The 14,994-nt window shown below is 34.2% G+C and overlaps 1 protein-coding gene across 1 annotated transcript; it reads right to left on the reverse strand.

Moving 5' to 3' along the window:
• Positions 1-6,804: 6,804 nt before the first annotated feature.
• On the reverse strand, positions 6,805-8,390 carry LOC131014279 (60S ribosomal protein L23). The gene is made up of 4 exons (XM_057942208.1): positions 8,201-8,390; positions 7,824-8,108; positions 7,196-7,237; positions 6,805-7,079 (listed from the first exon to the last, which is right to left on the reverse strand). The coding sequence occupies exons 1-4, from the start codon at positions 8,211-8,213 to the stop codon at positions 6,997-6,999; spliced, it is 423 nt and encodes a 140-aa protein (XP_057798191.1). The 5' UTR covers positions 8,214-8,390; the 3' UTR covers positions 6,805-6,996.
• Positions 8,391-14,994: the final 6,604 nt, after the last annotated feature.

A 14,994-nucleotide genomic window follows, 5' to 3' on the forward strand; every position in this document is an offset into this window, starting at 1 on the left:
GTTCCTCTTTTTTTTTCCATTTTTTGACAACTACTCCACCACTAATAATACTTTATTTATTCTTGTTTTCACTTTTTCACCACTCCTAATACTATTCATAACACTTTTTCACATTTCACCACTCTCAATACTAATTATAACATATTTTTTTCCACTATCAATACACTTTACCACTTTTCTTTAAAACCCGGACCGTCCCCAAAGAGGAACTTATTTTGGGGACGGAGAGAGTATTTATTTAAAGACTACAAATAAAAAAAAAATCTTTCTTCTCTGTTATCTTTTTTTGTAATAAATCTATTTTTCAATTATTATTTATTTTCATTTTCAATTTTTAACTTTTTTGACCTTTTCATAATATCAATTTTTATTCTTGTGAATTTTCTTTATTTTTTCAATATTCAACTTAAATAATTCGGTTAATACTAATTTTTTTTAATTATATTTATAAATATGATAATTGAGTTCGTATAAAAATATTTATCGTACATTGCACGGGGTGCAAATGTTCTCCAATCCTAACTTTAACTAATTCAAAAATAATCAATTTTGACATATCCCTATTTATTTCAACGTTAATTTATTACTAAATAATAAATATGGACATATTAAAAAATTTACATATATATTAAATTTAAGGCCAATTGCCTTTAAATTACGAAGTTTTGAAATTTTCGAATATTTTCCACAACATTTTAATTTTGTATAGCAATCCACCATCATGTGAATGTTCATTTTTATGTTCATTCGGTGACAAATTTCGCCCAATCTAAAGTTGACATAGACATCGGAATATCCAGCATAAGGAGAACGATGAATTGCCTAAACTGAGTCCTTTGACAGATTGTGTTCGTGTTCCGTGTACCGCTCAAATCCTTACCTAAAAGAGGGATGAGATCCAGAATAAAACATCCCTTGAATGCCGGGCGGGAAGAGGAGGCATTTTAAACAAACTTTCGGCTAGCTCAACGTAAAGGATGATTCTCACAGAATTTAGGGAGCTCCGGCTTAAATTGAAATTAGGTTTGCGAAGTGCGGCGGGGTGAAGAATTAACGACAGCTGAGAGGGAAGAGATTCTCGGAGATGGGGTTGGTGAAGGTGGATGGGTAAACGAAGTTGGTGCAGGCCTTGACGCTGCATGGCACCTGAAGTCGCCGCCACTGCCGCACGTGACTTTCGAAATCGACGAGGTCGACGCTCGCGCCTCCAACATTCGAATCGCGAGCAGCAACCGTCGTTCAAGAACTTAGGGTCTTGAGCGATTCCAAGGAAAATGTGAGGACGATTGAATTATGCTCCTATTGCTTAAGAGTCTAGAATTTTGTGGTTGCAGTTGTTGGCCAAGCTACGCGGTGGCAATGGAGACGGTACTGTGGAGGATGATTAAAGGGGGGCGATGGCTAGAGTAGAGAGAGAGGAAAGAGGATGAGTTAGAGATGATTTGAAAAAGATACTCCCTCCGTCCATGAAAAAGAGTCCTACTTACCCCATTTTTTTGTCCATAAAAAAGAGTCTCATTTAACTTTTTGAACCATCACATCATACCTTTTCTCTTACATTTAACTATAAATTGTACTTTTATTCCACTTTTTAACTAAAAATGTACTTTTATTCTACCTTTTTGTACTAATAATACCCCTACAAATTATACCTTTATCTCACTTACATCTACTTTAACAACTTTCTTAAAACCCGAGCCGAACCTCAAATGAGACTCTTTTTCATGGACGAATTATTTGTTTTTACTTGATACTCCATCTGTCTCTGAAATGGCTTCCTCTTTGGGGACGGCACGAGTTTTAATTAAAAGTTGTAAAGTGTATTGATAGTGGAGAAAAAATGATAGTATAATTATTATTGGAAGTTGTGAAAAGTGTTATAATTAGTATTGAGAGTGGTGAAAAGTGAAAAGTAAGAATAAATAAAGTATTATTAGTGGTGAGGTAGGTGTCCAAAAATGGAAAGAAAGAAAGAGGAAGTTATTTGGGGACGTCCCAAAATGAAAAAAGATGAAGTTATTTTAGGCATAATTCATAATTAATTGCTATGCAATGCCTACGAGTGATTCTCATTTTCTTTAACTAGACCGTAATATGTCAACGCGGCAACACTAATAACGAATGTTCATACTCTGAAAAAAAAAAAAGGAATGTTCAAGTAGTGGATTAATTAGTAAATTTAAAATGTCATGGAAAATATCCAAAAAAATTCAAAATTTCGTGAATTTACCGGTAAATTATCCGTCAATTTTTTTATCATTAATATCATGATGCCTTTATTTCAAGTAAATTGGCAATATAAGTGTTTCAAGATTTGGCGTGCCGTGTGAATTATTTAAAGTTTAACTTAGATGAGATAAAACTATTTTAAAATGTTGAAATGTTGTATACAAATTTGCTTGAAATTAAAAACCATGACATTATAGGCTAAAAAAGCTTTTTAGTGAAACACAATGAGTGGATTATGAGGGAGGGCAAGAAAAGATCTCGTGAAAGTTATTTTGAGGATACAAGGAGACAACATAATCTATATAGGGTTAATAGCCGAAAAATACATGAACTTTCACGAAATTTGCAAATTGCACATGAGCTTCAAAAATAGCCTCAGAATACATTACTTTTAAATTTTGTTGCAAATCGCACACGCGTTGACCACCACCTTGGTCGGTGGTGACGTGGCTCCCGGAATTTTCCGACGTGGACTCACCGGCATTCAAAACGACGTCGTTTTGAGTAGTATGAATTAAAAAAAATAAAAAATAAAAAATAGAAAAAGGTGAGAGGCGATGGACCAACGGCGTCTTCCCGTCTGGACACCACACCTTCTTCGGCGGTTTGGTTGGTGGAGGCAATGGACCAGAGCAGGCGCGAACTAGGGTTTGTTGTTGTATGGTGTGTGTGGGTCGACGAAGGTGAGAGGTGGCAGTGGCTCTGCCACTGATAGAGGCGGCGTCGCGTCGCTTGGGGTAAAAAGGGAGAAATCCCCAGATCTGGCGGTGGCGGCGGAGGGCTGCAGCCATGGCGCTCCTGGCGGTGGAGGAGGATGAAGGTGGCGACGCTGTTGGAGAGAAGGGGTTTGATGGAGACGGACAGAGACGTAACATTGTGTACGTTGGAGAAGGTGAGATGATAGAGGTGGCGTCGCATCGCTGGGGGTAAAAAGGGGGAAATCCCCAGATCTGGCGGTGGCGGCGGAGGGCTACAGCCATGGCGCTCCTGGCGGTGGAGGAGGATGAAGGCGGCAACGCTGTTGGAGATGATGGGAAAAATGGGGAAATCCCCAGATCTGGCGGTGGCGGCGGAGGGCTGCAGCCATGGCGCTCCTGGCGGTGGAGGAGAATGAAGGTGGCGACGCTGTTGGAGAGGAGGGGTTTGATGGAGGCGAACAAAGATGCGACGTTGTGTTGGTCGGATAAGGTGAGAGGTGGAGGTGGCGGTTGAGTGGAGGTGGAAGAGGGGAGGTCACGGCGCAGCTGCTCCTCGCCGGAGAAGCAGGGAGGAGGACAAGGTTGCGTTTTTTTTATTTTTATTTTTTAGTAAATTTTTCAAAATATCAAAACGACGTCGTTTTGCTCACGTGGCTTGCCAGCGTGTAAAAAAAGCCACGCAATATGCCATGTAATGTCCACGTAATCACCGGTCAAACCTATTCCTCGCCGGAAATTTCGCCGTGTGCAATTTGCAACAAAATTAAAAAGTGATGTATTATGAGGCTATTTTTGAAGCTCATGTGCAATTTGCAAATTTCGTGAAAGTTCGTGTATTTTCCGGCTATTAACCCATCTATATAATATATAAAAGAGGAGTACAACGGTAACTTTTTCCTACCAAAATTTCTCTCTCTTCATTTATCTTTTTTTGTTTTGATTCTTTTATTAAAATCATCAACTTTGATTCATAAAAAAATATTTAATATGGATATTAAATTAAAGATAATAACAAAATCTTTAATTTAATATAAAAATTATAAAAAACAAATTTAAAAAGAATAAATTATTATTGTTTAAAGTCATAAAATTATTCTTTTTCTCTCTCATCTATCATCTTTTATCTATCCTCTCATTTCTCATTTCTCCAAATTTAATGTTACGTTCCTATCCTAGCTTATCTTTCATTCCTTTTATCTACTCCATATATATTTTATTTCATTTTTTATTTTTGTATTAGATATCATTTTTTATATTTTTCTATTTTTTTATTATGATAATTTAATACAACTAAAAAGATAAAACTTATATTTGTTCATTTTAGAACTCTTTTATCTTAAAAATAATTTTTTAAAGTCATGAAATTTATATTAATATAAATGTGTAGATAAATAATTAATTATATATATATATATATATATATATATATCTTAAAAATAGCATTTTAAATATTAAATCATATACTTTTTATTTTTGAAAATGAACTACATATATCTCATATTCAACCCTTTATTTTTTCACTTACCCATTGATAAAAAAATATCGGTAAAATAACACAAATCAAAATTTTGATGCATATAAAAATAATCGGTGTCATGTTTATTCAAATCAAATCTTTGGATGTTTTAAGGAACTTTATATTAAAATTTGTATTTAAACAAAATGACCACATAAATATGATATAAATATGCATTCAACAGATATATTAAACTATATGCAAATAAATATTTTTGTACATCTTAGAATATTATATGATACATAATGATACCCATTATCATTTATAATTGCTTTTGATATTTGATGATGTATATATATATATATATATATATATATATATATATATATAGGGTTGGGTTCCGGTGGATCCCTATGCTTATAATAGATCCGTAGATCCAAATCTAGACCACACATTTATGACATGTGGCGCATCAAGATGGTGACACGTGGCAAGGCATTTCAAGGCAAAATCTGGAGAGGGGTAAAATTGGAATGTAATTTTCGAAATTCAAAAAAAAAAAAAAATTATATTTTTTCTCAAAATAGGTATATTTTAGATGCATAAAGTTTCATACGAGAATGCATGAACTTTCATATAAAAATGCATAAAGTTTCATATAAATATGCATAAGATTTCACCCCACCCCAACCCCACCCCCCACACCCCAGAACCCCACCCCACCCCAGAACCCCACCCCCACCCACCCCCTACCCCCCCACCCCTCCAAAAAAAAAATTTTTTTTTTTTTTTAAAAAATTGATTTTCTGACCACTGACCCACCCCCCCACCCACCCCCCCACCAAATTTTTTTAATTTTTTTATTTTTTTATTTTCTCAAAAACTGATTTTCTGACCACTGACCCCCCCCACCCTCCCCCCCCCAAAATTTTTTTTTTTTTTGAAAATCAGTTTTTAAAAATATAAAAAAATAAAAAAAAATTGGGGGGGGGTGGGGGGGTGGGTCGGTGGGGGTGGGCCAGCAATTAGAAAATCAGTTTTTGAAAAAAAAAAAAAAATTTGGGGGGGGGGTGGGGGGGCAGGGGCAGGGGCAAGGGTGGGGTGGCGAAACTACCAGATTTATTAAAATGAAATGCATTTTTTGTATAATTTAATGCATTTTTATGTGAAAACTTTATGCATTTTTGTTTGATTTTATATGCATGTGAAACATGCATATTTTTGGGGGGTGGTAATGGGGAGGGTTGGGGGGTGGTGTGGGCTGGATTGGGGGGTGGTATGGGGTGGGGTGGTGAAAATACCAAAACTGGAAAAATTAAATGCATTTTTCTGTTCAAAGTTATGCATTTCATGTGAAAACTTTATGCATCTTTGTGTGAAACTATATGCATCTAAAATATATATATTTTGAGAAAATCTAAAAAAAAATATATATTTTTTTAATTATTAAATCCGAAAATTACATTCCAATTTTACCCCTCCAGATTTTGCCTTGGAATCTTTGCCACGTGTCACCATCTTGATGCGCCACATGTCATAAATGTGTGGTCAAGATTTGGATCTAGGGATCTATTATAAGCATTGGGATCTATATGATCCCATTCATATATATATATATATATATATATATATATATATATATATATACACATTATCAATTAAAATTAATTAATTGGTATTTCAAAAATTAAATTTTAAATGTTTTCAAATTCATGTTTTTTTTATTGAGATTGTGTCGTGGACAATTTCAATTTTTTTAGATTCGTGTTTGTATTAACTTATATTTAAATTGTGTTTAATATGTACGTAGTATATTTTATTTATTTAGAATATCATTTAATTTTAATATTGATCGTGCATCGCACGAGCGGGCCTACTAGTTTCATTAAATACGGAGGATTCAGATATTCATTATTTGAATTGAACATTTCCGGGCTAACATAAAACATCTTCAATTAAATACTAGAGAAATGATAAATTTAGGAATAACGGTGAATGAAGTTCAAGTAGGCAGCTAGCGACAAATTTGCACGGTCAAATAGACATTGGCACATTGCACAAATTATCTCAAAAAATTATAAATCAAAAAGTGAGATACTTAATAAAATTGCATGTACAAAAATAAATATCAAGTAAGATGAAACAATAATATTGGGGGTATCTAAATGGCAAATCGGGTTTTTTTTTTTTTTTAATTTGTTACAACCAAAGAAAGAAAAAAACTCAGTCACACTCTAGCTCCTAAGGCAATCGGTTAATAACGAATGGAATAGAATCATAACCAACACAGGTTTCAATTACTTAATAGAGTGAGAACGTTATCTTTCATCAGAAACTAACTTCAAATATGGTTTCCTCGCCCTCGGTCAAAAATAATCAAGGTGGATAACAATTTATAATCAATGATAATAAAGGGTCATCGAATCAAAACCATGGAACTTCACTAACATAAAGCCACCAAAACATAGTGAATCCAAATATGAAAAACATTTAACCCCTTCAAAAATCTCACAGACATCAAAATCTTTCATTTCCTCCAAACTATATTGTCAATCAAGACTCACACCAGAAAAATAGAAACAGAAACAGGGATATAACTGAAGCTCCTAATCTCTAGACAATGGCATTAGCAGCGCTGGCAATTCTGGGCCACAGATCAGCACACTCCTTCCCGATTGGGCCGGTGATGGCCGAACCTGCACGTAACAAATGCATAAGGAATATCGTAAGAGATAATAATTATGAAAAACCAAAGCAACAAGGAAAGCACAATAGAACAATGTCTAGTCCAAAAAACTTCAAATCACTATACCTTTCATTTCACCCTTAGGATTCACAATAACGCCAGCATTGTCTGCAAGTAGAGAAAACAGGTCGCATGTAAAGATTGATTTGTTGACAAGATATATGTTGATCAATCAAATTTAACTTAACTATATGCTGTCATGCTCTAGCTTAGAAGAAATAGGAATGCCACAGTTAATATTTTAAGAGAAACACTAGCTCTAATAAAAAAATCGACTACATTGAATTCAACAGAAAGAGTTTTGTTACAGTATTAAGAAAACCAGTTAAAATAGAAATGCATTAATCATCCACTCACTGACATTTCAAATATAATTGAAATGGTCAAACCACTAAAATTAATTTCAAAGGATGTCTATCAATATGCACAAGATGAACATCAAGTCTAAGCATTATAGGCTCAATGCGCTAAGGAACATCGATCACATATACCGATAACACAGTGGATACCAATCAAATGTATTACACACAAAATGGATCAATTAGTTACAGATTCTGCAAAAAGGGAAAGATAATACCAAGGCTCTAACTTAACAGGGATTCAACTAGGAATGAGAACATTGAAATATCAACAACACTGAGACTTGAGAACACAAAAAGAAGAGCAAAATTGAAACCACAAGGGTTAGAATTACCTTCGAAGTACATGAAGACTCCGTCCTTTCGGCGCCACGGCTTGCGCTGGCGGACGATGACGGCAGGCATGACCTTCTTACGGAGATCGGGCTTCCCCTTCTTCACGGTGGCCATAACCATGTCGCCGACGCAGGCGGAGGGCAGCCTGTTGAGGCGACCCTTGATCCCCTTCACCGAAATGATGTAGAGGTTCTTGGCGCCGGTGTTGTCGGCGCAATTCACCGTCGCCGCCACCGGCAGACCCAGTGACATCCTGAACTTGTTACCGGCCGTTCCTCCGCGCCCTGCGATCAAAAAATCAAGACATGAGCACAATACATTAGGACAATGAGGTAAACAATTTCAACAAAGCCAGTAATTGATCGGTCAATGATACCTCGCTTCGACATTTTCGCAGGACTCTCTCTCTACTGAAACTCAAAAAGGAAATGAAGAGAGAGGAGGCGCTAGGGTTTTGTATGCGAAATTACAAGCGCTTGGGATGTGGGCTAGGGTTTCTTCTTCGTATAATTGAGCAGACAGATTTATGGGCTTTAGAGGTTTTTGGGCCCAATTCTATTGAACTCATTTTCTTTATACTTTTGTTTCTTTAAATATAGCTGAGTCCGACCTAATTCAAGTGTCAAATATTTAGAAGGGGTGATTTTCACACCCCCACGTTTTACTCAGTGTAGTCCCTCATCTAAAATAATACTAATAAATATTTATGAATTTATTGATTTATCCTATATTTCATAGCCCTCTAAATTAAATACTCTATCGTTTTCTGTTAAAGTTCTGCCATAGAACTTCACAAATCCGATTATTGGGACGAATCCATGAGACGGATGAGGATGTTGTGGTAGGCAACCATGAGGCGTCGCAGCTTCTCCCCACGAATCCATATTCAGACATCCTAAGCTAGAGCTGAAATGGTTGTTATGGCGGTCGTCACTTCTCCTACAGAGTTGTGTCGCCAAGGATTGGACAAGGTTCCTCCTTTCTTCGGGAAACTTTTTTCTACCAATCATTAGTACCATGTCACATAAAATTTGAGAATTCATGCATCTGTTTAGGGTGTGTTTACTTTGGTAGTAAAATTTTCATTTGAAAAAGATGGATAAGAAAAGGTGAGATAATATTATATTTTTCTCCTTTTTTGATCATGTGTTTACTTTGTTAGAAATAGATGGATAAACAAATTGAAATGTTGGAAAATATTTTCACACCCTCCCAATAGGATAATATTATCTAACATTTGTGAGAAAATGAGTGAAAAGGGGATGCCCGAATAAATTTTCCAGCCTGACCGGAGAAAATTATCCATCATAGGAAACATGTGAAAATGATGGAAAATCTACTTTTTCTAATCTTTTCTATCAAAGTAAACACACCCTTAGGCCCCGTTTGGTAGTTTTATAGGATATGGCAAGATAATTTAAGTCAAGATAGATATGGTAGATAATGAGTGATAAATATCGTATATTTGTGTTTGATAGTTAAATAGAATCAATGAGATAACTATTTTTTTGTTTGATAGAGAATATATAACTTAAGATTAAATTAACAAATTTTGCCAAAAAAAAAATTAATTAGTAAATTACTTTTTTAACCTTACTTTAAGAAATATAAAATAAAAAATAAAAAAATTATCAACAAACGTGTAAAGTCCCTAACCCCTACAATTTATCGACATAACACGTGCCCCCCTCTTCTTCTTCACGAGCTCATCCCCCAACCCCATTTTCTTCACAAAAAAATAGAACACGTCCCCCATTTTTTTCTTCACAAGCTCACCCCCCCCAAACCCCCGCCCCTTTTTTCTTCACAAGAAAGCCACTGCCATGGCTCGAATTGTTGATCCCAAACTCACAAAAATCAATTCTCTCAATCAGATCCCCACAAACCATTTCACGAAACCAATTAACAAATAAATTCACGATGGTAGTTGTTCATTGAAGGCTAGGCGACGGTAGCTGGTCGTCGAAGGCTGAAATGGTCGGCGATGCTGGGCTGGAATTTGCACGAAGAAGAAGCGCTACTCACCGCGAACAATCGCAAGCGCACGAAGAAGAAAAAGCTTTGTTGATCCAGTTGCAAAGCATACAAATAAATTTCATGGGAGTATTCGCTTTTGTCGTTTTTGAAGTTGGGTTGAGGAGGGGGATAAATTTGTCAACACAAAATTAATATTTGTTACTGTACAAACTAGTATAATTTAACTTGGGGGATGTGCGAGATCCAATTTCTCAAAGGAACAGTATATTAAGTGCGGGCCTTAATTTTTTTACAGGCCAAGGCTGATATGTAATAATCCTATCAAACACTCATATTTCTATAGAAATACTAATTAACTCACGTAATACACCCTATCAAACTGGCCCTTAATGGTATATAAGAAACGTAACAAAATAAGAAAAACACAAACAAATAGCATCTCTTTGAGATTGAGATGATGAGCAATTTCATACTAATATAGGCTTTTAGCCTGTATTTACCTCAGCTTCACACTACATTCAACATCTTTTTGTCCCTATGCTTTTTCTGGCTAAGATCCATCTCAACTTTGGCATTGACTTGAGAGAGAAAAGTATGTCTAGCACTGGAGGCCCAAGAAGCTTAATTTCGCCAAAAATCAACGTCTTGAATTGATCATCTTTTCTCGTGAGAGAAGAATTTGAGTAGACGAAAGCACATATGTAAGCCCCTAGAAAGAATTTTCGAACCAAGAATCTCTTGTGATCAAGTTTGTGGAGAACCGACCTGGATTCTCAGAAGCTAAAGAAATTAAAATGGATTATAGGGTATTTAATTGCGGACTATGAATTATAGGATAAATTAGTAAATTCATAAATATTTATTACTATTATTTTAGATTGAGGGCTATAATAAGTAAAACGATGGCTATGAAATATAATCATAATTATTATTATTTTTTTCACGCAAAATAATGGGTAATTCTCATGTCCTAACAAAGCATATGCTTTTTATGTCATCCAAAAAAAAGCATATATAGTACTCCCTCTGTCCCAATAGTAGTATCTCATAACTTTTCGGCACAGAGATTAAAAACGTATAAAAGTAGATAAAGTGGATTTGTGAAAATTATTTAAATATTAGGTATAGAGAGAGAATATATTGCCAAAAATGAAATGAGACATTACTATTGGGACATCCCAAAAAGGAAAGTGGGACATTACTATTGGACGGTGAGAGTATTTTTTATCTCAAAATTCAAAATGAGTAATTTTATATTCGTGTGCCTAAAATACTAATTAAAATATAAATCCAATGATTAATTGCAAACTAATGTTCAAACTTTATTTGAATTTCTAAATTTAACATAACTTTTGAACATTATGAATTATGATAATATCACTACCTTTCAAATTGTATAAAAAATAACACCCTTAATTTTTTTTTTACCAACATAGAGTTTTTTTTTTTATGAGGCGGTCTCCTAATTTTTATTCAAGAATAATCATCGGATACAATAGCATCTAACCAACCCAAAAAATCACAAATCCAAACCTCGGGTTGGCTAAGATTACGTGAAAATTGCGCAAGACTATGAGCAACCCTATTAGCCGCTCTATATGTGTGGAAAACTCCCACTAAAAGGCAGTCTCTCGAGCACTGCATCATCTCGACCATGTCCTCCGGCAGCAGCCCCTTCTCCTCCTTTGGATTCGTCATGACTCGTGCCATCAAGAGTGAGTCGATGTGACTCTCTATAGGCATAATATCATGCTCAATACTCACTACAAGGCCTTGAATCACAGCCATAAGTTTAGCAAAAACGGCATTCGATCTGGGTGCCATCGGCTTGGATACAACCACTTTTATCTCCCCATTTCTGTCTCGAATAATAACCCCCACACCGAACTTATTAGCCTCACTATCAAATAGAGTGTCAACATCCACTCTAAAACAACCATTTCATGGCCTCCACAACTTCTTCTCTCCCATCTTCACTCCCATCAGCATCTCCGGCGTGTAAGTAGGCTTTGCTGCCTGATAGGATTCCCATAAAGCAGCCACAACAAGTTCCTGCGGTGGCTCATTACCTGTATCATCGCCATGCAGACAGTGGCGGAGCCAGGATTTTTTTTGGGGGGGGCTGAACTGTTACGGGGATTTTTTTTTGGGCATTCAATACATTTTAGACATTTTTTACTAAAATACAAATATAATAATAATAATAACAACATTTTCATAGATAATATAGTTCAAAACATTTACTAAATTTTTTTTGGGGGGCATTCAATACATTTTAGACATTTTTTACTAAAATACAAATATAATAATAATAATAATAACAACATTTTCATAGATAATATAGTTCAAAACATTTACTAAAAAATTTTTTGGGGGCATTCAATACATTTTAGACATTTTTTACTAAAATACAAATATAATAATAATAATAACAACATTTTCATAGATAATATAGTTCAACATTTACTAAAAAAAATTTTGGGGCATTCAATACATTTTAGACATTTTTTACTAAAATATAAATATAATAATAATAATAACAACATTTTTAGACATTATTAAAAAAAAAAAAAATTCAAAATTTGGGGGGCTCTAGCCCCCCCTGGCTACGCCCCTGCATGCAGACATCCGCAGAAAAAAGACCATGCTTTCCAGAGCATCAGTGCCCAAATCTCATATTCCTCCTTATCGCACTCTTAGTAAATCATCGAAGTAATGTCCCATAGTCTCATATGTTGTGCATTTGCCAAATAAATCTAGAATATTGAGCTCTTCCACGAGCCTCATAGCAACGGACAAAAAATAACTGAGTGCTCAGTTATCCCCTAACGGTCATGGCAAATGCTGCAAAGCTCATCCATAGGCACATGATCCCTTAGGTTAGCATTTGTAGGGAGAAGATTGGATAGGGCTCGCTAAAGAAAGATCCGAACTTTCAGCGGAATAGACAAAGTCCACACAAGCTTATTCCACATTTTTCTATCCACAGAGCTTCGGCTATCATACTTCTCATGGTATCCCCGTTTGACAAGATACGCCATCTTCACCGAGAAGTTGCCTTTGGGCTCTAGCTTCCAAGAAATCCGATCAACCGTTCCGTGCTCACCAACATAGAGTTCATGTAACATTCCTCATCGACGCCAATGTTTCCAAAATGCAATTGCACAACTTTAATATTTTTGATTTGATTAGTATTAAGGTCGATAAATCAACTTTCCCGCCAAACAGAGTGCTAGTTTTGTTACAAACTAGTATTACTCCCGTGCGATGCACGATGATACCTACTTAATTAAAATAATATTTTTTTTAAAAAAATATTATGTTTAGATTATAAAATTCTATAGTATTATTTTATAAAATAGCTCTAATAACGATAATAACATTAAATGAAGATGAAACCATCTTATAGCTGGAGGCTAATCAAATTAATGATGAGAATTTTGACAAAAACTTTTTATCTAATGATTATTATTATTTATTTAAAATTTTCACCAAAATATCTAGATATTTTTCTTTCAAATTTTCTATTAGTCTTGAAAGAGTTTCTGGAACTTTTAATTACTTTTTACTGATTTGCATTTAACAACATTTTTTTTAGGCGTTAATTGACTGTAAATCCACAATCTATTAGTGAATTTTGGTATATTTTCAACTATATACACTTGTAATACAAAGACATAAACTTTAGCCCATTTCAAAATTTGCCCTGAATTAAAAAAATATATGACAAAATTAAAGATGATATAATATATACACATCGTAGTAAAATAACTTACACAAAATCTCCTGTACACCCGGGTGTACGGTACACCCAGAGTATTAGTGTCATTTCGATAATATGATAGTGTCAGTTAGTGTTAGTGTCATTTCAATATAGTGTTAATGTCATTTCGAGATAATGTTATTTATATAACATAATAGTGTCATTTGTAAAACAAATAGTGTTAGTGTTACTGTTAATGTCATTACATTCGGGTGTACATACCACCCAGGTGTACAGGAGACCACCTCAATAACTTATACTCCCTCCGTCCCATTAAAGTTGGCAACATTTCTATTTTGGGTGTCCCACTAAAGTTGGCCACTTTCTAAAAATGGCAAAAGTTTACTTTAATTAAGTCAACAATTACTCACTAATTTGGTCAACAATTGTAGGCCACTTTCTAAAAATGCCAAAATTACTATAATTAAGTCAACAATTACTCACTATTTTGGTCAACAATTGTAGGCCACACTCTATTAAAACATATACTCCTAACACTCAATTTCTTAATCTCCGTGCCGAAACGAATGTTGCCAACTTTAGCGGGACGGTGGGGGTACAAAATTTCTACTGAAATATATACAGTACTAAAATATATACATATGTAGTTTGGCTCCCGTGCGAGAAATATTATTTTGTGATAATAAAATATTATTTTAAAGTATTATGTAGATTTAAAATTTTAATTTTTTATTAATGTTAAAAATTTTATGTTGTACAATATATGAGTAGGAACATTTATTGCTCGTTCTTTCAAATAAAAATTATATATTGTTAATGTTGTTAGAGTAGGACAAGTAAGTGTTTAAAATGATGTCTTGTATATGAATATCAGATGCTTTAAGTAATATATCCTCAAGGAGATGGGTAGATGCATAATCATCATTATCACCACCACTTGTTACATCTCTAATACCTACATTTACTAAATATTTTATTTACATTTACTGAACATGCGTGATCATTTTATATTAAAATATGTACTATATATTCCATTTTAAAAAATTATATATAATATAACTATTACCTATAACATATTTAAGAGATTAAAAATAACTAATGCAATAAATTATAGAGCTATGATTATGTTATTATTAATTTTTTGGAATTATAATTGATATACAATCGTAATGTTTGATTAATCTTAAATTTCAAATGGTTTACATATGTTGATTAAATATTCAAGAAATAATAAATAAATATCTTAAAGTACAGTTTTAATCATAAATCTTATCAATATAAATATTTTAATAATATTATAATTATTTGTTGAACAGTTTGTTTACATTTTAAAATATTTAAAAAATAAAAAATTAACTAATACTCCCTCCGTCCCGTTAATAAAGACACATGTCTTTTGGGCACGGGAATTTAGGAGAGTTAAATTAGGGAGTAAAATGTGTTAACCTATTTATTTAATACATTTAATT

This window comes from Salvia miltiorrhiza, chromosome 3 (genome assembly GCF_028751815.1).
Source record: "Salvia miltiorrhiza cultivar Shanhuang (shh) chromosome 3, IMPLAD_Smil_shh, whole genome shotgun sequence".
Taxonomy (NCBI): Eukaryota; Viridiplantae; Streptophyta; class Magnoliopsida; order Lamiales; family Lamiaceae; genus Salvia; species Salvia miltiorrhiza.